Genomic DNA, 24,596 nt, shown 5'->3' on the forward strand with positions numbered 1-24,596 from the left:
AGATTTGGGGAGGAAAAAACAAATTTATGATTTTAATAATAAAACTACAATTATACTTGGTATAAGAAGTTGTCTCCCAAGAGTTGTGTCGATCATGTGTTGGCTTTACAGAGTGGTATTTTGTAGTAACTTGAGGTGGTTCCACATGCCCTGGTAATGCCTGTGTTCCTTCAGTCAAGGAATAGGAGTCCTGATTTTGGCATTGGGCAAAAGAGAGGGAGTACTGATTGGGCCCAGTTAGATGTCTAGGGGAAAGAAAGTGAAGAAAAAGGAGATGCAAATTGTTAGTCATTTCCAAAGAAAGAAATGGATGGAAAGATCATCATCAGTCTTGATATAGGGCACTCCAAAGAGAAGTTGTAAACAATTGAAGTCTCTGTTGGGGATAGCCAGGTGTACTGATAACGGAGCTCCCAGGTCAGAGAATACGGAGATTGGCTTAAACTCTTAGGATTAGCTTTGATTTCCTGTAATTACATACCTGGGATACCTATAACCTGGTCATTTCTTTTTGTTTTATATTATCCTTTCTAGATATGGAAGAAAGCAGCAGTGTTGCCATGTTGGTGCCAGATATTGGAGAACAGGAAGCTATATTGACTGCTGAAACGGTCATCAGTTCATCATTGGAAATTGATGAACAAAGAAAAGTTAAAACAGATCCATTGATCCATGTAATCCAGAAGTTAAGCAAGATAGTAGAACATGAAAAGTCACAAAAATGTCTTTTAATTGGGAAAAAGCGCTCACGTTCAAGTGCTACAGCGCACTCTCTTGAAGCCCAGGAACTTTGTGAGATTCCAGCTAAAGTAACCCAGTCACCTGCTGCCGAGATTAGAAGGGCTGAGATGTCACAGATACATTTTACCCCTGGCTCTCTTGCCCAGAATGATGGGAAGGCTATGTCCTACCAGTGTAGCCTTTGCAAGTTTCTGTCGTCATCGTTCTCTGTGTTAAAAGATCATATCAAGCAGCATGGTCAGCAGAATGAAGTGATATTAATGTGCTCAGAGTGCCATATTACATCTAAAAGCCAAGAGGAACTTGAAGCTCATGTGGTAAATGACCACGAAAACGTTGCCAACAGTCGCACTCAGTCCAAAGCCCAACATTGTGTAAGCCCCTCCAACTCTCAGAGACCCACAGAAAGAAAGAATGAAACCACTTCTGATATCGCCTTGAGTGCGGACAGTCTGCAAACTCATACTGCCCAAAATGCATCCGTGAAGGAGATGGGTAAGAGGAAATGGTATGCATATGAACAGTATGGCATGTACCGATGCTTATTTTGTAGTTATACCTGTGGCCAGCAGAGAATGTTGAAAACACATGCTTGGAAGCATGCTGGGGAGGTTGATTGCTCCTATCCAATCTTTGAAAATGAAAACGAGCCCCTAGGCTTGCTGGACTCCTCAGTGGCTGCTGACCCTGGTGGGCTAGATGCAGTAGTCATTGCTATTGGAGACAATGAACTGAGTATCCACAATGGGCCTTCAGTACAAGTGCAGATTTGCAGCTCAGAAACACTATCCTCTTCGTCTCCTTTAGAACAGAGTGCAGAAGGAGGAGTTCATCTTGGTCAGTCAGTTACTCTTGACCCTAACGAGGAAGAAATGCTAGAGGTGATTTCTGATGTGGAGGAGAATCTGATTGCTGATAGTCTACTTTCATCTGCACAGAAGATCATTAGTAGCAGCCCAAATAAAAAAGGTCATGTTAATGTGATCGTGGAGCGTCTGCCAAGTGCTGAAGAAACTCTTTCACAGAAACATTTCCTCATGAATGCTGAAATCGAAGAGGGAAAAAACCTGAGCCCGACAGAATCCCAGATTGGGTGTGAAGGAAGAGATGAAGTTTATCGTGCTGATAAATGTACTGTTGATATCGGGGGGCTGATCATAGGCTGGAGTAGCCCAGAGAAGAAAGACAGTGAGTTAATAAACAAAGGACTGGCTGCTGATGAGAATGCCCCACCAGGCCGAAGAAGAACAAATTCTGAGTCTCTCAGACTACACTCATTAGCTGCAGAAGCCCTCGTGACGATGCCTATAAGAGCTGCAGAACTGACAAGGGCCAACCTCGGGCACTACGGGAATATAAACCTTTTAGATCCAGACACCGGACAAAGGCAAGTAGATAGTACATTGGCAGCATATTCTAAAATGATGTCACCACTCAAAAACTCTGCAGATGGATTAACTACTTTTAACCAAAGCAACTCTACGTTGGTAGCACTCCCGGAGGGTAGGCAGGAATTGTCAGATGGGCAAGTTAAGACAGGCATCAGCATGTCCTTACTGACTGTCATTGAAAAGCTGCGGGAAAGGACAGACCAAAATGCTTCAGATGATGACATTTTGAAAGAGTTGCAGGACAATGCCCAGTGCCAACCCAACAGCGACACGAGCTTGTCGGGAAGCAGTGTGGTGGAATATATCCCCAATGCCGATCGGCCCTACCGTTGCCGCCTTTGTCATTACGCCAGTGGAAACAAGGGCTACATCAAGCAGCACTTGAGAGTCCATCGGCAGAGACAGCCATATCAGTGTCCCATCTGTGAGCACATAGCTGACAACAGCAAAGATCTGGAGAACCACATGATCAACCACTGTAAAGCAAGAATATACCAGTGCAAGCGGTGTGAAGAATCTTTTCATTATAAGGTGAGCATCAGTTATGAAATCACTCCGAGGACCTGAGAATTTTTAGAGCCAGGAGGGAACCCAGTAGAGAGAGCCCAATCACCTCATTTTATAGATAAGGAAACTGAGACCCAGAAAAGTTGGATAATTTGCCCAGGGGATCCCAACTGAATTAGTATTAAAATTGGGACTGAAATCTGGGTCATCAGAATTTCTGGTGTAGGATTGTTTTCCCTGCCTACCGCCTCAACAGTTTCTGTGTTTACTGCTTTAGTTTTAGCGTGGATATCTTTTTTTAAAAATGTGTTGATTTTAAATTACAGGGTAATTATAAGGGAGTGTACAATGGAGGAATGTACACACCTTTGATTTACACAAATGTAATCCGACATCTTCAGTGCAAAAAAATAGCTTTTTTTCATCTTCCGTGGCCCCAAAATATAGGTCATTCATTTCAGCGACACAACCAGCCAATAGCAATCTGTGTCATTGCAGGAGGAAAAATAACCTGTGTTGGACTTAATGAAAGACAGCAAAGTGGAAATAGAGCCACATGTGTTGTTTTATGGGCAGTTTAAGGGACTTTCAAGGATTATTTTGACTGCTTTTCATCTTATATGCTACCTTAAAACCAACAACCAGCATGAGATACTGTTTTGGTAAAGGAAACTGGATTAATTGAATCATTAGTTTTGAACTTTTCTTCTCCAGTGTGCCAGTTGACTATTGGGGGGGGGGGGTTGGGGGGGGAATGTCCTAAGAGGGTAACCAGGATGTAGACTTTTTCCCTCATTTCCCAGAGTTGGGGGCTAGCTGGTAGTAAAAAGGTAATCAGGAATAAAAAAGCCTTTGAGTCTGAGATTCACTGCCTACCTGGATTGCCCTCATGGAATTCTAAAGTGGCCTCAGGCTACTTGACAAGCAGTGCATCCAAACGGGCAGCAAAAGCAAGTTCCCGAAGTTTCTTCAGCTCCTGCATTTTTGATTGGTGGGGGTGGAGGAAGAAGATACCGTGGAGGAGAGGTTCCACTTAGGTCTCTCTTACACATTTAGTTGATATTGAAAGGCAAAAATTAGCAGGAGTCCAGCAGTTACTGTTTGGATTTATTTTTGTAAAAGTATTGGGTTATTCTGAGTTCCCTGCTCTTCCCTCCGCTGGCAGGCCGGTATGTAAGTAAGTATGCACATGCCATTCATAAGCAGGGGATAGCAAGGGATTCCTCTCAGAGTATGCGAGAAGAACTGCCTTTTTGATGAGATTGTGATTTCCCTGGTGTATTTCTTCTCATAAACTGTCAAATAAGTCAGGTAATCTTTTAGCACATTTGATTTTAAAATATTGGTAATGTGTTCTAGGTACTAGGCCGTGAAAGCAATTAACTGCTTCTACAGTCTCTTAGTAACAGTGCAAGTACATTTATTGAAGGTTACATGTGAATATTTCTCAATTTTTTAGAGTCAGCTGAGGAACCATGAGAGAGAGCAACATAGTCTTCCAGATACCTTGTCAGTAGCAAGTTCTAATGAGTCGAGAATTGCCGGTGATACAGCTGATGGAAAATGTGTTCAAGAAGGTATCGTGCATTTTTTTTGTACAGGCTGCATGACCAGCATATGAAGTTTTCATAAAAAGCCCTTAGTTGTCATGTGGGTTAATTTCAGGACTAAAGCTGCATATATTCTCTCTTTTCACACTGCGGAGTGAATCTTACCTGTGTTCCTGAGGATATCCTGAGGTACTGAATGCAATACTGTATTAGTAAGTACTCAGCTTCGACAGTGTGGGTCGATAATAGGTTGAAATTTTATGCTCTCCTGTAAGAGCCAAGTTCCAGCATAAACCCTTGGGTGACATACGAGCAAGCTGGGGAAGCCGCAGCATGGAAAGCAAGCCCTTCCCTCTCTCAGTACCAGTTAACCCACTGAGAACATAGCAGCTTTTGCAGATGACAGGCCCCCACCTCAAACTTTAAGTGAGGCTTCCTGCTGTGATCTTCTTCTTACCCAAGTATGACTGCCAGATTTCATCTGCATTATTTTAAAAAAACACAAAAAAGCACAAGATCTTTTTATGTACTAGTTAGGTACCAGTCGGCCAAGTTTCTGCTAATAGGAATATTAGAATCAAAAGATTTAATTAGAGTTCCATGAAAAGGCGGATGCCACATCCGGAGAATTAGGGATAAAGCGTAATAAACTGTGCTTCCTCGCATCAGCTCTCTTAAATTGATATACTTTAAATGTCTCAAGTGCGATACATAGTGTTTATGGGAAATAAAACATATTGGGGTGACTTTCCTTTTTAGATTTCCTAAGAATTAAAGTTAGAAACAACTGCAGAGTAAAATGTTTTACCATAATGTTTCATTAAATTATACCCCAGAAAGCATAACTGATTCAAGAATGTTTCTGAAAGAACTGATTTTGACACCACTGTAGCACCAAAATTCCCTTGTCAAACAGATGTCATCCCTGTAAAACTATCCAAAACAAAAGGAGTTTATGACATAGCATCTGTTTCTGCAATAGATGGCTGAGCTAAAACAGTTTTGTTTCCTTTTAACAAAATAGCCCTAAGTGCCTCCTTTTATTTTAATTCATTATGTTTCCATATCCCCCTTTAAAGGAGACATTAAAACATTTGATGTCATTGGACCATAAATCCCTAATGAAGGAATAAAGTAAATACTACTCAGTGGCACCACCTGCGGTTAATACTAGTGGTGGAATATGTCTTTTCTAGCACCATCTTCAAAAGCAGTAACTAATAAAACTGTCCAAATGGGTTAACAAATTAGAACTCACAATTTTAATAAAAAGGATTAAAAATGTCAGCTCAGAATTAAAGTAACCAGTTTGAGCTTTACGGCAACAGCATCTGTCCATCATATTCCATTTTACAGCATCTTTTCTTTGTACATTCTACTCTATTTTTGGGGTTAAATATATGGATTTTAAATTGCTTTTGCCATGTCTGTTTTTCCCTCACTTTGCTCCATTTACTTTTCTCTGTCATAGTAGTATAACACTTCAGATGACTGATAACCTCCTGCATACTTATGCTGATACTTTATTAATTCACTATTAGATCTCTGGAAATCTGGTTGTCAGGCCAAGAAACAAGTGTTTAGCTCACAAAGAAGGTCAAAGAAATTCATGTTTTACTAAAACTTCTTCAGCCATTTAGTAAAGTTAATGAACAAGTTGGGGGATGTGTGCCTTAGTGGTCCCCAGCCTCTGCCCACTCTGATGGCACAGATAACTTGGGACATGTTTTTGACTCCGAGACCCAGCGTAATGGTGTTTCAGACATTCGTTCTGCCAAAAGGCATGGAGTGCCCATCCTGAGCTAGCTGCCAGGAGTCCAGTGAAGGCATCAGTGCCTGTAAGGACCGCAGCTGGGGAGGCAGACAGAATTGTACTGACGGGGATGTCAGGCGACGGCACGGGTGCTCTACTAGAGCCACGGCCAAAGCACTTTCATATGGTGCTCCTTTGTGAAATTGAATTAAATCGTTCTTCATTGCAAACATACAGTTCGCGAAGCCCTGGAAGTTCAGCATAAACAAAACAGATCTCTGCCCTCAGGGGAGTCTGCAGCTAGGGACAGGTCAGAGATCTGACACAAACATGCAGGTGACACACAGACTGCGGTGAAGGAAGAATAGAGAGTTCTCTGCTCACTAAGTAAACCATGCTGAAAGGTTCTAGAATTTCCATTTTGTAGATCAGAAAACTGAGTCCTCACAAGATAAATTGCTTTGTCCATGATCACCCTGGTACTAGGTGGAAGAGCAAGGACAAAGCCCAGAGTTTTGAACTTCAAATCTAATATTCTTTCCGTTGGAAACAGTTGCTTGAAGTAGCATGGGCTCTCATTCTGTGCTATGTTAAGTTTTTTCCATCTGTCGTTTTTATTAGTTGTCATTGATCTGTAATATTTCTCACACAAAACCATTATCCAGTATTTCACACTTCATTTTTTCAGGGTTTTTTAAAAAACTGAATTTGGAACAATGCCACTTACAATCAAGTCCGAGTTTTTAACCTACCAATTAAGAGTAATACTTACATTATAATTATGATTAGTGTATATATTAATGTTGTAGACCTACACCAGGAAATTAGGACATTTTTTTCTGCCTGGCAAAAGTAGTTACAGGCAAAAGAAAATTTCAGTTTTAGAAAGCTTAAATTTAACTTAAGGATTTTCTTTGTTTTGTTAAAATTTCAGCCTGGGTTTCTTCTGTGCCACCAATTTTACGATTCCGCACTGTGTGCTAGTGTTCTACCTAAGCTTCCTTCCTGCTCTGCCTTATTCTCCAGCTTTCCATGCTTGCTTTGTTTCTGAATATAAAGCCGTCAGGCTGTGAATGGCCTGCGGTCTTTGTGCTTACAGAAGACTAAAGAGAGTGTTCAGGAACAGTTTTACATGATCAAGGCATCCAGCTTGTATTTAATCAGGCTTACCCTCATTAAAATTACCCATCCCTGTTGCTGCAGAGTGAGGGTGGTAACATGGCCTCTTTTCCATTGGATCCACGTATTCTGGATTTCAGAGAGTCGTGTATTCACATTAGTGATAACACTTGTCCTTGTCACCTGCCAGTTTGCTAGTTATGATTATACAACATTATTTAGCACTGAATAATTTGCAGTGGTTTTTCCTTCCATTGTTGCACCAACAGCTGACTTTCAGTTATAAACAAAGGAAACCCACAGGATAAAAAAGCTTTAGTCTTTTTATCTGGAGTTTGTTATGGAGGCTTTGTAGCCGTACTGTATAATATTGTCTTATAGTATTAAATCACAGCTTGTTGGCAAATCACTGTTTCCTTAAGACAGTGTATCCAGTGTCAATTAGATCAACACCTTTCAGATTAACAGTATATCTCTGGTTAACTCAGCTGCTACACAGTCAGCAGGGCAGCTGGCTTCAAGTTTATTATATTTTAGCATTTTGTACAAGGTTATGCAGAAACTAACCCAATGTATCTATGTTTACAGGTCAGGTGATGTTCAGTTTCTATCTGCTGATAGTCCAGTTGCAGGAGAACCTGGAAAGCCATGTTCAAACTTGTTAATTTTATTAAATGAGAAAGCCTTGATTGAAATGTTAATAGTATGTGTTATAAATACTCATTTACAGTGGAAATTATGTCATTTGTATCTAATCAGTGTATGTCGCTAAAGCTCTCCAATCCCTTGCCTAGGGACTAAGTCTTCAGTCCAGAAACAGTATAGATGTGATGTGTGCGATTATACAAGTACAACATACGTCGGTGTTAGAAACCACAGACGAATCCATAACTCTGACAAGCCATACAGGTAAGTGTGATGATCCTAGGGTTTTAATGCTTGTATTAGAATATTTTACAGTAAAGAAAAAAACAAATAATTAAAGATTCATAACATTTGTTTAAACACAAGTTAGGTGCAAAGAAACTCGCTGCTGGTTTCATGAGTGTTGTTTAGTTTGTTCAGGAATATGAACTTTAAGCTTGAGTCTTAGGACAACTATATTTCATCTAGTTGAAATATAGGAAGATACCTACATCTGTCAGTTTGATGTTCTCGGTTTCACGTGGGTATAAATTATCATAGTAATCTTCAGTGCTTAGAGTACATTTCAGTAATTTGGTGGTTTAACTACTCCATATTCCAACAAAAGATGCTTAAAAACTTAAAAGCAATAAAATTCCCCATGAAAGACTCTTTTTGAAAATTAAGCTATCATTTAATTTAATTTCGTTACTTGATTTTTCACAAAAGCCAAGTCTAATACTTCTTTTCAGGAAATAAAGACATTCTCCCATGAGAGACGATGGACTCTGAGAAACAAACTGAGGGTTCTAGAGGGGAGGGGGTGGGAGGATGGGTTAGCCTGGTGATGGGTATTAAAGAGGGCACGTTCTGAATGGAGCACTGGGTGTTATGCACAAACAATGAATCATGGAACACTTCATCTAAAACTAATGATGTATGGGGATTAACATAAGAATAAAAAAATAAAATAAAATAAATATAAAAAAAAGACATTCTCAGGTGATCAAGATAGAAACCATTATTTCTTAAGTACACTTCAGCTCTTGAGAATAAGCTGCGTGTTCATGTAGTAAAGGTACAAACATTTTTGCAGAAGTTTGTCCAGCTGTCACAGAGCAATCTGTTCCACTTGCAGCCGTGACGGAATACCAGGTTCCTGCTCAAAGCTGAGCCCGTCACCATGACTAATTGCGCTAGGCCACGGACATGAACTTTTTTAATGGCTTATCAAAACCTGTTTCGCTTTTTAACTTCTCTCCTCAGTCTTTATATAGGTATGACACGAGTGAGTGTGGGAGATTCCCTTGTATTAGTAGCTAAGTGAAAGCTCGACAGACTGTGCCTGAAAATGCTGTTCTTTGATGCTGTATGTTATTTGTTATTTGATGTTGTATGTCTGTATATGTATGGTTTTAAATTTATAACATTTGTTTAGTTTGCAAACTTATTTATAATCACTCTTCAGACAGTATATTCATTTGCAGAGTCTCATTGCTCTATGGAAGGTGTTTGGCCTTGCCTGGGTGTGTTTGTTTTTATTTCAAACATTTTTAAAACTAGGATCCCTAAGAAAGATTTTTCCCCAGAATACAATGAAGGCCATTAACCATTATTAATAATAACTCCATGCCAGAAATTACAGCTGAGGAGTGATAGGGGGTACTTAGCATGTATCATTTATGATTTACACTAGGAAGTATTTAGAAGAACATGATGGAAACAGGGAACACTAGTTCATCTGATAAGAGGAGAAAGTTTTGCCTTTATATTTTGGGTATCTTTTTTTTTTTTTTTTTAAAGATTTTATATATTTATTTGAGAGAGCAAGAATGAGAGCGAGCACATGAGAGGGGGGAGGGTCAGAGGGAGAAGCAGACTCCCCGCTGAGCAGGGAGCCCGATGCGGGACTCGATCCCGGGACTCCAGGATCATGACCTGAGCCGAAGGCAGTTGCTTAACCGACTGAGCCACCCAAGCGCCCGGGTATCTTTATTTTTAAATGCAATTACATACCGTGCCAAATTCATGTGATCCAGGCAAGAATAAAATAACATTTTTGGGGTCTAGAATTAGACTCTTCATTTAGATTCATTGAGAAGTATTTATTGAACAAATACTATGTTCCAGGAGCTGTGTTAGGCTCTTAGAATTTAGTCATGATAAAAAGGATATTATGCCGGGCGCCTGGGTGGCTCTGTTGGTTGAGCGACTGCCTTCGGCTCAGGTCATGATCCTGGGGTCCCGGGATCGAGTCCCGCATCGGGCTCCCCGCTCAGTGGGGAGTCTGCTTCTCTCTCTGACCCTCTCCCCTCTCATGCTCTCTCTCTCTCTCAAATGAATAAATAAAATCTTCAAAAAAAAAAAAAAGGGATATTATGCCTCTTTCATGAAGTTTATAGATAAACAGTAAATAGGTGAACTCTCAAGTATACAATTATGATAAGTTTATGAAAGATTCTGGGTTTATAGGGGAGAGTTCCACATCTACCTGAGTAGATTACTCTTATAGCTTAAAGATGAAATTTGATAGTTTTCGGTGTCCTAGAGTTCATGTTTTCTTATGTTCTTAAAATATTCACAGATTCCTAGGATTGGTTGTGATTGTCCTAGGGTCTTCCTACCAGTGGGCAACGCACGATGAGAACCCTCTTCCTCTTACAACAGAGCGACTTCCGTGTGTTACTTTCCAGGTTTATTCACACTACACTTCGTCACTGGGTTTGGCCTGAGTGCTTACGTCTTAGGAGAAATGTCATATGTCCCCCTCCCTGTAGTTATACCCAACATTTTCTCATAAGTCTTATTTTCAAACTGTCAAATCTTGTGACTCTTTTTTTGACCTTCTTTAAATACTTTAAATCCACATGAGATTGTGAATTAACACACTGTATTCTGGTATGCTTCTAGGACTTTCTCTTCCTTGGCAATACTGCTTGCCTTAAGTTAAGCTAGTTAGCATCACCTTCTTGAGATCTAATTTAATCTAAGTAATCACCATAGTCTTTCTAGCTAATTGCATATATGCTTCATTCAGTTTTGCCACCTGTACACTTACTGGTCAGAGTTTGGGCTTCTTTTCTCAGAATCCATGCCCTACACATTTCTGATTACCTACTTTTTGTTAAGAAACATGCTCACCAGGAGCAATGATGAATTTCTTCCAGAGTTAGAGTGCCTTGTTGCACAACTTCTAGTCTTTGCACAAGGGCAGAACAGGTGCATTGGTATTTTAATGTGCCTGTTAGGTAACAGATTTTCTGCAGTATGTATAACTATTCTTTGCTCTTGCCTTTCCTTTTTATGTTTCCATTCCAGTCCTTCACGGAACCCATTTGTGTGATCTGGGCAGTTCAGCTTCAAGTACTGGTTAAGAGCCCTGGTTCCAGGGGCAGATAGTCCTGGGATTGAATCTGAGCTCTCTGACTTATGCCATTTATTACCTTGGGGAAGCTATTTCACCCTGCTATGCTTGGTCCTATCTTTTCTAAAATGAGGGTAATTAAGGCACCTTCTTTACAGGACAGGCATGAGGACTAAATTAAATACTATGTGTAACATACTGGCGCAGACTAAGCGCTCAGTAAGTGGTGGCCATCTAATACTCATTGGGCCCAGTTTCAGTCCTCGTCCTCTCACTAATTCATTGCGTAACATCACCTCCCCTACCCCCCCCCCAAAATGCTATTGACCTCTCATTTCAGAAGCAAAGAGTAATCTTGTTTCTGGATAGACAGGCACAGCTTATTTCTTTTACAAGAGAGATGCTACACCCAGGTAGAAATGCTGTCACAGCTGAGGTCCTCGTGCTGTGTTACCTGTCTTAGAGGCAGCCCAGTGTCTTGGGTAGTGCTCATGCTTTAGTTTAGAGCCTCAGGCCTGGGTCACACGCCTATGCCTAGCTGGGTGACCTTGTGGATGTTATTCCAGGCTTAGCCTTACTTTCCCATTTGACACTGGCGGGAATACTGCCTACCTCATAAAGCTTTGTGAGGACTGAATGAGGTCATATGTATTAAACACACCAGCATGTTTCCTAGTGCGTCAAAGGGACTGGTTTTCTCCTGCTGCTCCTGCGCCTGTATGGTTATCTCGGAAACTCTTGTCCTTGTCACAGAAGGAAGAGAGCTATTTGCCATCCTGTGTGTGAGGACAGGGAAAGATGAAAAAGGCATCATCCCACCCCAGTCCTACCAAATGCAGCAAACTTGGTTTTTCAGTGCTTCATTAAGGAACTTCTGTGTAAACCACATACCTGATGTTTATAACATTGACCCCACAGTTGAAGGGCTCCATTCAGAATTTTCAAATAGAACATCATCATGTTTAGTTTAATATAGCAGTTTTAGAATTCCCCCTGGTTTACATCCCCCAATATCACTTTTGTGACTGACTGGCTGGAGATGGAAGATGGGATGACAACACATTCTCCTGAAGTTACCAAGTTTCCTTCTAACTGTCTAACTTTGAGCTTTTCTCCCTTGGAAACATACTTGAGGGGTACCTGGGTGGCTCAGTCAGTTGAGCATCTTGACTCCTGATTTCAGCTTGGGTCATTATCTCAGGGTTGTGAGATCGAGCCCACGTCGGGCTCTGCACTGGGCATGGAGCCTGCTTAAGATTCTCCCTCTCCCACTGCCCTCCCCCCCCCCAAAAAATTAAAAATTAAAATAAAAAAATAAACACACTTGTATTGGTCTTTATGTTTTGAAACTACACCATGGCATGGTGAGAGGTGGTAGGGGCAACATGACAAGGAATGGTCTTTGGACTAAAGTACTCGGTACACTACCTGGCGTGTATTAGGTTCTCAGTAAGTATTGACTGATAGTTATCTGTAAACCTCAGTTTTTCTTACCTATGAAATGGCTCTGGTTCTATTAAGTTGATTGTGTTTTGAAAATAAATGTATAGTGGTGTTACTATGCTTTTTCTTCTTAAGGAGAAGAGCTGCCCAGATAGGTATGTTGAATTTTTTGAGTCCAGTTTTAGTACCTAGGCCAAAAATACCCAATATTTCCCTAAATGTTTCAAATATACTTTCAAAGTTAGTTTGTTCAAATCAGGAGCTAAACAAGGTCCAATGCATTTGATTGATAAGGCTCTTAAGTCTTTCTCTCTTTAAAATTTTTAATACATTATAATTTAAGGTAGTATATATCCTGAAAATTACATAAACTGTAAGTGTACAGCTTGATGGATGGGTCACAAATTAAACTGCTCCTTTTAACTACTCAGACCAAGAAATAAGCCCTTGCCAGTTCCTCTGCGGCGCCGTCTTCTTGGGGCCTTGGGACCTTCCAGGCACTAACAGCCTTTCTCCTCCCCTACTCCCTCACCCTCTACCCCCTAATCATCTTCACTTGGGTCACAACCCTGAGATCAAGACCTGAGCTGCTATCAAGAGTCAGGTGCTTTATCTACATATTCAATGCAATCCCCATCAAAATACCATCCACTTTTTTCAAAGAAATGGAACAAATCATCCTAAAATTTGTATGGAACCAGAAGAGACCCCGCATAGCCAGAGGAATGTTGACAAAGAAAAGCAAAGCTGGCGGCATCACAATTCCGGACTTCTAGCTCTATTACAAAGCTGTCATCATCAAGACAGCATGGTACTCGCACAAAAACAGACACATAGATCAATGGAACAGAATAGAGAGCCCAGAAATGGATCCTCAACTCTATGGTCAACTCATCTTTGACAAAGCAGGAAAGAATGTCCAATGGAACAAAGACAGTCTCTTCAACAAATGGTGTTGGGAAAATTGGATAGCCACATGCAGAAGAATGAAACTGGACCATTTCCTTACACCACACACAAAAATAGACTCCAAATGGTTGAAAGACCTCAATGTGAGACAGGAGTCCATCAACATCCTAAAGGAGAACACAGGCAGCAACCTCTTTGACCTCAGCCGAAGCAACTTCTTCCTAGAAACATCGCCAAAGGCAAGGGAAGCAAGGGCAAAAATGAACTATTGGGACTTCATCAAGATAAAAAGCTTTTGCAAAGCAAAGGAAACAGTCAACAAAACCAAAAGACAACCGACAGAATGGGAGAAGATATTTGCAAATGACATATCAGATAAAGGGCTAGTATCCAAAATCTATAAAGAACTCATCAAACTCAACACCCAAAGAACAAAGAATCCAATCAAGAAATGGGCAGAAGACATGAACAGACATTTTTCCAAAGAAGACATCCAAATGGCCAACAGACACATGAAAAAGTGCTCAATATCGCTCGGCATCAGGGAAATCCAAATCAAAACCTCAATGAGATACCACCTCACACCAGTCAGAATGGCTAAAATTAACAAGTCAGGAAACGACAGATGTTGGCAGGGATGCGGAGAAAGGGGAACCCTCCTACACTGTTGGTGGGAATGCAAGCTGGTGCAGCCACTCTGGAAAACTGTATGGAGGTTCCTCAAAGAGTTGAAAATAGAGCTACCATATGATCCAGCAATTGCACTACTGGGTATTTACCCCAAAGAGACAAAAGTAGGGATCCGAAGGGGTACGTGCACCCCGATGTTTATAGCAGCAATGTCCACAATAGCCAAACTGTGGAAAGAGCCAAGATGTCCATCGACAGATGAATGGATAAAGAAGATGTGGTATATATATATACAATGGAATATTATGCAGCCATCAAAAGGAATGAGATCTTGCCATTTGCAACGACGTGGATGGAACTGGAGGGTATTATGTTGAGTGAAATAAGTCAAACAGAGAAAGACATGTATCATATGATCTCACTGATATGAGGAATTCTTAATTGCAGGAAACAAACTGAGGGTTGCTGGAGTGGGGGGTGGGGTGGGAGGGATGGGGTGACTGGGTGATAGACACTGGGGAGGGTATGTGCTCTGGTAAGCGCTGTGAATTGTGCAAGACTGTTGAATCTCAGATCTGTACCTCTGAAACAAATAATGCAATATATGTTAAGAAAAAAAAAAGAAGAAGGTAGCAGGAGGGGAAGAATGAAGCGGGGGAAATCGGAGGGGTAGATGAACCATGAGAGATGATGGACTCTGAAAAACAAACAGGGTTCTGGAGGGGAGGGGGGTGGGAGGATGGGTTAGCCTGGTGGTGGGTATTGAGGAGGGCACATTCTGCATGGAGCACTGGGTGTTATGCACAAACAATGAACACTTCATCTAAAACTAATGATTAATGTATGGGGATTAACATAAGAATAAAAAAAAAAGAGGAAAAAAAAAAAAGAGTCAGGTGCTTTAACTGACAGACCCACCCAGGCGTTCAGTTGACTTTTAACATCATAAATTAGTTTTGCCCTTTTTTTGAACTTAATAGAAATGAAATCATACAGTACATATTCTTTTTTTTTTTTTTTTTTTTTTTTTAAGTTTATTTAAGTAAGCTCTACACCCAGCATGGGGCTGGAACTCACAACCTCAAGATTCTTTTGACTGAGGGCACCTGGGTGGCTCAGAGGGTTAAGCGTCTGCCTTCAGCTCAGGTCATGATCCCAGGGTCCTGGGATCGAGTCTCTCATCGGCCTCCCTGCTCAGTGGGGAGCCTGCTTCTCCCTCTCCCTCTGCTGCTCCCCTTATTGTGCTCTCTCTTTCTCTCTCTCTCTCTGAAAATAAATAAAATATTAAAAAAAAAAAAAGATTCTTTTGACTGCGTCAGCCCAACGCCCCAGTGCACATTCTTTTATGTCTGGCTTTTTTTAACTCATCATCACTGTGTATAATTTAATGTGGTATAAATGCATTCCTTTTCATTGCTATATGATATTCCATTGTAAGACTAGCAATTTATTCATTCTACTAGTGATATTTGGATTATTGCCATATTTTCCCCTTATTGCAAATAATGCCTTTTGAACATTTATATATATATATATATATATAAGATTTCTTGATTTATTTGAGATAGAGCATGAGCAGGGGCAAGGGGCAGAGGGAGAGGAAGAAGCAGACTCCCCATTGAGCAAGGAGTCCGATGGAGGGGCTCAATCCCAGGACCCTGGGATCATGACCTGAGCCGAAGGCAGACACTTAACCAGCTGAGCCACCCAGGTGCCCCCGAACATTGTTTTACATGGTTCTCGGTGTATATATAAAACGAGGCCATTTTCATTGGGTTTATGCCTAGGAGCAGAATATCTGGGTAATAGGGCATGCATATATGTTCCACTTTGGTAGATACTCTCAGCAATTATCCAAAATGTACAGTGGCTGTACCAGTCCATATTCTCACCAACACTTCATATTGTTAGTCTTTAATTTTGATCATTCTGGTAGATGTGTAGAGGTATGTTATGGTTCTGATTTGCATTTCCCTGATGATTTATGGGGTTGAGTATCTTTTCATTTGTTTGTGTGCTATTGTCTATTTCTTTATTGGGTTGTCTGCCTTTTTCTTACTGATTTGCAGCAGTTCTGTGTTCTGAATACAAGTTCTTTGTTATGTATATTGCTGATATCTTCTAAACTACGGCTTGTTTTTCTGCTCTCTCGGTGATGTTTTTGACAAACTTTAATGTAGTCAAATTTATTAATCTTTTTTTTTATAGTTAGGACTTCTGTGTCCTTATACTCTGAAACTGATGTCAGTGTTTTTGTGAAAATGTGTGCTCATAGAATAATGATTCTGATTTTCAGGGGTGCACATCAGCTGGGTCTAAAATATTGTGTATTTTTGTATTAATGAGCCTAGTTTTCTAATATGGCAATAAAACTAAAAATACCAAAAAAAAAAAAAAATCCAGGAAAGTTTTAAGCAATGGGAGTGACATTTTGGAATGATGAGGTTACCACTTCAGTCATTGAATAAAACCTGGTCTTTTTATAAATCTAAAAATATTAGAAAGTATAGTAACGGTTAACATTTTTTTAGAACATTTTTCATGGGCCAAGCAGTGTGCTAAGCACTTGATTTTTGTCAGCTCACTTTTAATCCTTATAATAGCCCAGTACTTAGAAATATTACCAATTTCATAGATGTGCAAAGAGGAACTGGGTAGATAAAACTTTCCCCAGGTCTCTCAAGTCTCAGGTATGCCAGAAAACTGTGAGGCCTACCACCACTGCATGCCAAACCACCCCCAATTTAGTGGTACAGAACAGCTGCAGTTTTATTAAGCTCAGGGATTCAGGAAGAGCACTGTAGAAATGGCTTGTCTGTGTTCCATTGGGCCTGGGGCCTTAGCAGCGCAGACTTAAAGGCTAGAGTTGACTCCATCTGAGGGCTCCCTCACCAGTCTAGTGGTTGATGCTGGCTGTTGGCTGGGGCCTCAGCCAGGGCTCTCAGCTGGAACACGTGCACGATTTCTCCATGAGGACATCCCAGCTGTGGTAGTGCCCCAAAGTGAATGAATGCTCAGATTACAAGTAGGCAAGCACTGTATTACCTTTTATGACCTACCCTTAGAAGTCACAGACCATCACTTCCACCAGTTATAGACTTCTTCAGTCTCTCTTAATCTGAAGGCATGTTGAATGAAGTTCAGTCAGTTTTCTTGGCTTGGGGAAAAACTCAAGTCTTTTAAGGAAACATAGCAGATAGTTTAATTTGAAGGAAAACAATATGTTTTGTTTTAAAGGGTTGGACCAAAGGAGTTTGTTTTTCACAGCGGTATAAAGACTTCTTGGGTTCTTCACAAAATTTGGCCACTTCTCTGAACCTTAGTTATTCCTTTGAAAACATAGGAAACAAATGTGGTAAGACAAACCCTACTGCAGAATTTTTTTATCGAAATCTTTTTGTGCATATTCAAATCCTACTCATGTCACTTCAAATCTTGTAGAACATCCAGGTTCTGCTTTCTTCTGCCTAATCCCTCAAGGCAGTTGTTCCTAGTTGAATCAGACCTGGAGTGAGGTCCAAGTAGAATCCAAGACCAGGGAAATAGGGTGTTTGAACCACATTCTTATTTTCCTGGGGTTCTGGGACTAAAGTAACTGACCCACGAGCAATAGAAGAAAGCCTATAGAAAAATTCAGTCTTTGGTTTTTTAGCCAGATCGTGAGAAGCATTGGGTTTTCTTATGTGTGTTTTTTCTTTTTTTTAAGATTTTTTATTTATTTATTTAACAGAATTAGAGAGCACAAGTAGGTGGAGTGGCAGGCAGAGGGAGAGGGAGAAGCAGGCTCCCCGCTGAGGAAGGAGGCCAATGCGGGGCTCGATCCCAGGACCCTGGGATCATGACCTGAGCCGAAGGCAGCCCCTTAACGAACTGAGCGACCCAGGCACCCCGATGATGTGTGTTTTTGTCTACACCAAGCAGTTAACTCAATTCTCAGCAGATACTGACTAGGTGAGGGATCCTACAAATTGAATCTTGGAGATAGCATCAGATCCCACTGGTTAAGGGTTAAGACTGTCCCCACTTCCACGTTGTCACCTGTGCTCCTAACCAACTGACCATAAATCAGAGGTTTGCTAGACCAGCTCACAAAACTCAGGAAACCAGTTTACTTACATTTACCAGTTTTGTTTTGTTTTTTTAAGATTTTATTTATTTATTTGCGAAAGAGAGAATGAGAGAGCACGAGAGGGAAGAGAGTCAGAGGGAGAAGCAGACTCCCTGCTGAGCAGGGAGCCTGATGTGGGACTCGATCCCAGGACTCCAGGATCACGACCTGAGCCGAAGGCAGTCGCTTAACCAACTGAGCCACCTAGGCGCCCACATTTACCAGTTTATTTTGAAGCCTATTATAAAGGATACAGATGAGCAGCCAGATGAGGAGGTTCACAGGGCAAGGCCCCAGAGGGGCAGAACTTCCGTGCCCTCTCTGGGTACCACTCTCCCAGCACTTTCATGTGGTCACCAACCCGGAAGCTCTCAGAACATCCTTTTGGGTTTTTATAGAGTCTTCATTACACAGTCAGGATTGGTTCGATCACCAGCCCCTCTCCTCCCCAGGAAGGAGAGACTGAAAGTTCCAACCTTCCAGTCCCATGGTTGGTTCCTCTGGCAGCCAGCCCCCATCCTTAGGTTACTTGGAAAGGTTCAGAAGGTCGCCTCATTAACATAACAAAAGACACAGTGGGGGTGCCTGGGGGGCTCAGTCAAGCCTCTGCCTTGGGATCAAGCCTGCTTGGCGGGGAGCCTGCTTCTCCTTCCCCCTCTGCCTGCCTGTCTGCCTACTTGTGATCGATCTCTCTGTCAAATAAGTAAATAAAATCTTTAAAAAATAATAAAAATGTCAGCATCTAATATTGTTATAGGAAATACCATAAGACACAAAACATTGTCCAACTTTAAAAAAAAAAAAAAGACGGTGATCGCTCTCCTCACTTAGGAAATTCCAGGGGTTTTGGAGCTCTGTGCCAGGAATGGGGACAAAGACCAAATATGTATTTCTTATTAGAAATAACAGTGTCATGGGTTTCTCCATTGGCTTTCTTTTGGTTGCCAAAATAGCTTTCTTGGCAATGGGAAGAAATCTCATTTTTCATACAGATATGGATGTGACTTTAATGGTTGACAGAGAAATAGGGTTCATTCTGGTATTCCAAAGCTTTGGTCCAGCTTTATTCAGAGGCTACACCAGCAATTGATCTGTTAGGGTGTTCGCTTCTTTCCTCATGTCGCACGTATACTTTGCCTTAATAGATGTGAATAATTGAAGTACCAAATGGGATTATTATCAGAGCATCAGGCTGGTCCACTAAAAAAGCAAAACAAAATTGTGATAAGTGATGTCATGTAAATGTGCTCCTGCTATTCTTGTGTCAATAGGGTTTTGTTTGGGGTTTTATTCTTTTTTTTTTTTTTTCTCTTCTCCCAGTATATACGGGGTAATTGGAAATAGGGATGTTGATAGTCTGCTGGTAACATGGTTAGAAATGATCTGTTAGATATAGATAGCCCTCTGTTTCAAAACATATTTTTTATGCTTTTTTGAGATACTACATGTATTTTGGTCAGGTTGGTATAGGGTCACCCATTCATTTTCTGACTCGTGGCATTTATACTATGAAGATTAATAAAGGGAAGCTTCACTAGAGTGGAGTTGCAGGTTCATCAGGGGGAGCTCTCACGCCCTGCTACTCATTGTCAGTTGCAGACCCCAGCAGGAAGAGAAGCACACTCTCTCAGGGAAAAAAAAAATCTCATAGAGATTTACTGACCTTGCAGATGGATACTACTTTACTATCCCAGCAGGAGGAAGAAAGGCTAACCTCCTTACCACCACTCCCAGCCCCCAACAGCACAGGCAGTGAGAGATGGTCACAGCTCAGCCAATGAGAAGCCACTATGTTTCCAGCTCCCAATTTACCCCAATGGATTTTTTGTTTATAACAGCCTTCCTAACTTCCTGCTTTCCTCTGTAAAAGGGCATCCCTATCCTTTGTTCAGGAGACTTGGTTTTGCCAAAGTTCCTTTGCCCTGGATTGCAGTTCTCTGTTACTCCCAGATAAACCCATTTTTTTCCTGATAAATAACTGGCAGCTTTACTTTTTTTGGGTTAACAATACCTTAATGGGGGCGCCTGGGTGGCTCAGTCTCTGCCTTCAGCTCAGATCAAGCTGAAGGATCGAGCCCCCCATCAGGCTCCCTGCTCAGCGGGAAGCCTGCTTCTCCCTCTCCCATTCCCCCTGCTTGTGTTCCCTCTCTGTCTCTCTCTCTGTCAAATAAATAAAATCTTAAAAAAACAAAAAAAAATACCCTCATGAAAGAAGATAGACAATAAGTAAACAACATAATTTCAGAAAATAAGTGTATAGTAAGCAAGGTGAATAAAACAAGATGATAGTATAATAATAGTTCACTCTCATTTTTGTAAACTAAGAGAATTTGGTTTGCTCCATGGAGTTGTGTAGGGAGAATGCAGAAGGAATGGAAAGTGGGAGAGTAGTGATTTAGCTAAAGGAAACCTGTTCTAATAAAAGCAGATAGTATAGGTACATTATTTTGAAGTTGACGTTCTCCTATAGTATTCCTCTCCTCTAATCAGTTGAAAATTGTTGTAATAATATTTACCGATTAACCAATATTTTCCCATTTTTTTCATATTTAGATCTTTCTATGAATATTTACCATTGTGCATGTCCCTTCAGAATAACCTTCCTGCTGACCTAAGGTCGATGCTCCTAGGATTAGGGCTTGGTTATTCCATACACTGCTCTTGCTTTCTGTCTCTCTCTTCCTCTCTTAGAGAAGATTTTAAGGACTTCATATTAAAAGAAATTGAAGGGGCACCTGGATGGCTCCAGTGGGTTAAGCGTCCAACTCTTAATTTAGGCTTAGGTTATGATTTCAGGGTCTCGAGCTCTGCATCGGGCTCTGCACTGGGTGTGGAGCCTACTTGGGATTCTCTCTCTCCCTTTCCCTCAACCTCCTGCCCGCCCCCCCACATAAGCGCACTCTCTCAGGGAAAAAAAAAAAAAGATTTCCATAGTAAAAAATTTTGTTTAAATGGATACTGAATTTCTTTAGATTAAGTTTCAGCAACAACAGTGAAAATATGACTTCTTCTTTGATCCTTTCAAATGGTGAGTGATAATAATAAATTTCCTGATACTGAATTCTCTGTATTCCTAAAATAAGCCTCCCTCGTCATGGTATATTATTCTTTTAATGCACTGTGGGAATCTCTTTGCCAGCATTTTATTCAGGATAATCTGCATTGATATCCGTAACTGAGATTTGGTATGTAGTTTTTTTTTCAGTTGCCCTTGCCAAGTTTCAGTATCAGTGTGATTCTGACTTTGTAAAAAGACTTTGAACAACTTTTTTAAAAACTTTCTGGAACTTGAAGGCACAACTAATTTGAATACAAAGAAACTGGCTATTTTCTATTGACTTTAGACATTGGACCTGGTAGTCCTTTGAAAAGAATATTGATATTTCATTTCTTTTCCTAATTCCTACTCTAAGTATCTTCTAAAAGAGTGAACGTATACTGGTGCAAACATTAGAGTTTATGGGCAGTGTTCTCAGTGACTTTTTGCATCAAAAGCCTTAAGTGCCTAAAATTCTTAATATATGACTGTCAACCTTTTTTAATAGTCTTTATTTTTTAAAGCAGTTTGGGATCACTGTAATATTAAGGAGAAGTACAGACTTCCCATATACTCCCAGTCCCACACATTTATAGCCTCTTCCATTATCAACATTCTCCACAGGAGTCATATTTTTCATTACAACTGATGAACCTGCAATGACAAATCACTATCATCCAAAGACCATAGTTTACATTAGGGTTCACTCTTGGTGCTGTACATTCTGTGTGTTTTGAACAAATTTATAATGACATGTATCCACCATTATAGTAATACAGTATCATGCAGAATAGTTTCACAGCCCTAAAAATCCCCTGTGCTCCACCTCTTTGTCGTCCCCCCCCCCCACACACACACACACCAAACCCCTAGTGACCACTGATCTCTTAACTGATTCCATAGTTGTATAGTGTCACTTCTTCAACTTTGTTCTCCTTCAATATGTGTTGGCTATTCTAGATCTTTTGCCTAGCCATATAAACTTGAGAGGCAAAAACAACAAAATAACTTGCTGGGATTTTTATTGGGATCACATTGAATATATAGATCAAGTTGGGAAGAACTTACATGTTGATGATATTGAGTCCTCCTATCCATGACTATAGAGTATCTCTCCATCTATTTAGATCTTTGATTTCTTTATCAGAGTTTTGTAGTTGTCCTCATAGAGATTTTATACATATTTTGTTAAAATTAAGTATTTCATTTGGGGGGTGCTAATGTAAATGGTATTGTGTTTTTAATTTCAAATACCACCTGTTCATTACAGGAATATAGAAAAGTGATTGACTTTTATGTATATTAACCTTGTATCCTGCAGTCTTGCTATAATTGCTTATTAGTTCCAGGAGTTTTTTGGTCCATTCTTTTGGATTCTCTATATAGACCATAATGTCATCTTCAAAGACAGTTTTTTTTTTCTTTCCCAGTCTGTTATCTTTTATTTCTTTTTCTTGCCATATTACATTAGCTAGGACTTCAAGTACAGTGTTGAAAAGGAGTGGTGAGAGGGGACATCCATCTCTTGTTCCTAAACTTAGCAGGAAAGCTTCTAGTTTCTCACTGAGTATGGTGTTAGCTGTATGTTTACTGTAGATATTCTTTATCCATTTGAAGAGGTTCCTAGTTTGCTGAAGGTTTTTATCATGAATGAGTGTTGGATTTTGTAAAATGCTTTTTCAGCATCTATTAATAGGATCTTATAATTTTTCTTTACCTGTTAATGAAGTCGATTACATTGATTTTCGAATATTGAACCAGGCTTGTGTACCTGGGATAAATCTCACTTGGTTGTGGTATAGAATTTCTTTTATACATTGTTGGATTCAATTTACTAATATTTTGTTGAGGAACTTTTGCATCTGCATTCATGAGAGGTATTAGACTATAGTTTTGTTTTTTTCTTGTAACGTCTTTGTCTGGTTTGGGTATTAGAGTAATGCCGGCCTCACAGAATGAGTTAAGAAGTATTCCTTCTTCTTCTATCTTCTGAAAGAAATTGTAGAGAATTGGTATAATTTCTTTCTAAATATTTGATAGAATTCACCAGTGAACCCATCTGGACACAGTGCTTTCTTTTTTTGAAGGGTTATTAATTATTGATTTAATTTCTTTTTTTTTTCGTTTTATATTATTTTTTTAAGTAGGCTCCATGCACAATGTGGGACTTGAACTCATGACCCTGAGATTAAGAGTCACATGCTCTACCAACCGGGCCAGCCAGGCACTCCACAAATTATTAATTTAATCTCTTTAATAGATACAGGGCCTCTTCAAATTGTCTTTCTTATGTGAGTTTTGGCAGATTGTGTCTTTCAAGGAAAGGTCTGTTTCACCTAGGTTATCAAATTTATGAACATAGAGTTGTTCATATTATTTCTTGATTACCCTTTAATGTCTGTAAGATCTGTGGTGATATCCTCTCTTTCATATCTGATATTAATCACTTGTGTCCTCTCTTACCCTGTTAAGTAGCCTGGTTACTTACTGGCTTTTTGATCTTTTCAAAGAACCAGCTCTTGGTTTTGTTGTATTCTCTATTGATTTCCTGATTTCAGTTTCACTGATTTCTGCTCTAATTTTATTGTTTTTTTCCTATTTATTTGGATTTAATATGCTCGGGGTTTTTTTTCTAGTTTCCGAAGGTGAAAACTTAGATGATTGATTTTAGATTTTTCTTTTCTAATATATGCATTCAGTGCTGTCAATTTCCCAAGCACTGCTTTTGCTGGATTCCACACATTTTGATAAATTGCTTTTTCAGTAGTTCAAAATACTATAAAATTTTTCTTCACATTTCTCCTTTGTGTTATTTATAAGTGTGTTGTTTAATCTCCAAATATTTTGAGATTCTCCACTATTTTTGTTATTCTACCTTAATCCCATTGTGGTTTGAGAGCAGACATTGCATGATTTCTCTTCTGTTAAATTTGTCAGGTGTTATGGCCAAAAATGTGATCTGTCTTGGTGAATATTCCATGTGAGTTTGAGAATCTGTATTCTGCTGTTGTTGGGTGAAGTAATCTATAGGTGTCAGTTATATCCAGCTGATTGATGGTGGTATTGAGTTCAATTATGTCTGCTGGATCTATTTATGATATAGAGGTGCTTAAGTTTTCAAGTACAATAGTGGATTCATCTCTTCCTCCTTGCAGTTCTGTCAGTTTTTGCCTCATACAGTTGTTTTTTTTTTTTTTGGTATAATAAAATGTTTATTTAATCCTTTTAAATCTGCAATCTAAGTTAACCATTCAGTTACTTATATCCTCATCAACTCAGATCAATGGTAAAATTAAAGAATGCATACAGACTTTTGATACTAATAAGGCAAATGTGGACTCCAGCAGGGATCTGTTGTTTTTAGCTGCCCACCATCCACTATTCTTATAATTGCACCTGAGTTCCTGTGGTGAACTGCCT

At 40.0% G+C, this 24,596-nt stretch overlaps 1 protein-coding gene across 7 annotated transcripts in view; it reads left to right on the forward strand.

The window, feature by feature from the left end:
- The window catches only part of ZNF507 (zinc finger protein 507), a 44,527-nt gene that overhangs the window by 7,129 nt on the left and 12,802 nt on the right, over nucleotides 1-24,596 (forward strand). For 5 of the 7 annotated variants that reach the window (XM_064581251.1, XM_045891197.3, XM_064581249.1 and 2 more), the window contains 3 exons: nucleotides 535-2,663; nucleotides 4,099-4,216; nucleotides 7,856-7,970. In XM_064581251.1, the coding sequence (XP_064437321.1) occupies nucleotides 535-2,663; nucleotides 4,099-4,216; nucleotides 7,856-7,970 (2,362 nt within the window). Of the gene's footprint in view, nucleotides 1-534; nucleotides 2,664-4,098; nucleotides 4,217-4,304; nucleotides 4,402-7,855; nucleotides 7,971-8,437; nucleotides 9,529-24,596 lie in introns of those variants that run through there. The other 2 variants (XM_064581253.1, XM_064581252.1) reach the window with 2 other exon arrangements.

The sequence above is a fragment of the Mirounga angustirostris genome, unplaced genomic scaffold (genome assembly GCF_029215605.1).
Source record: "Mirounga angustirostris isolate CCGP_5_RB_7025 unplaced genomic scaffold, mMirAng1.0.hap1 SCAF_16, whole genome shotgun sequence".
NCBI classification, from domain to species: Eukaryota; Metazoa; Chordata; class Mammalia; order Carnivora; family Phocidae; genus Mirounga; species Mirounga angustirostris.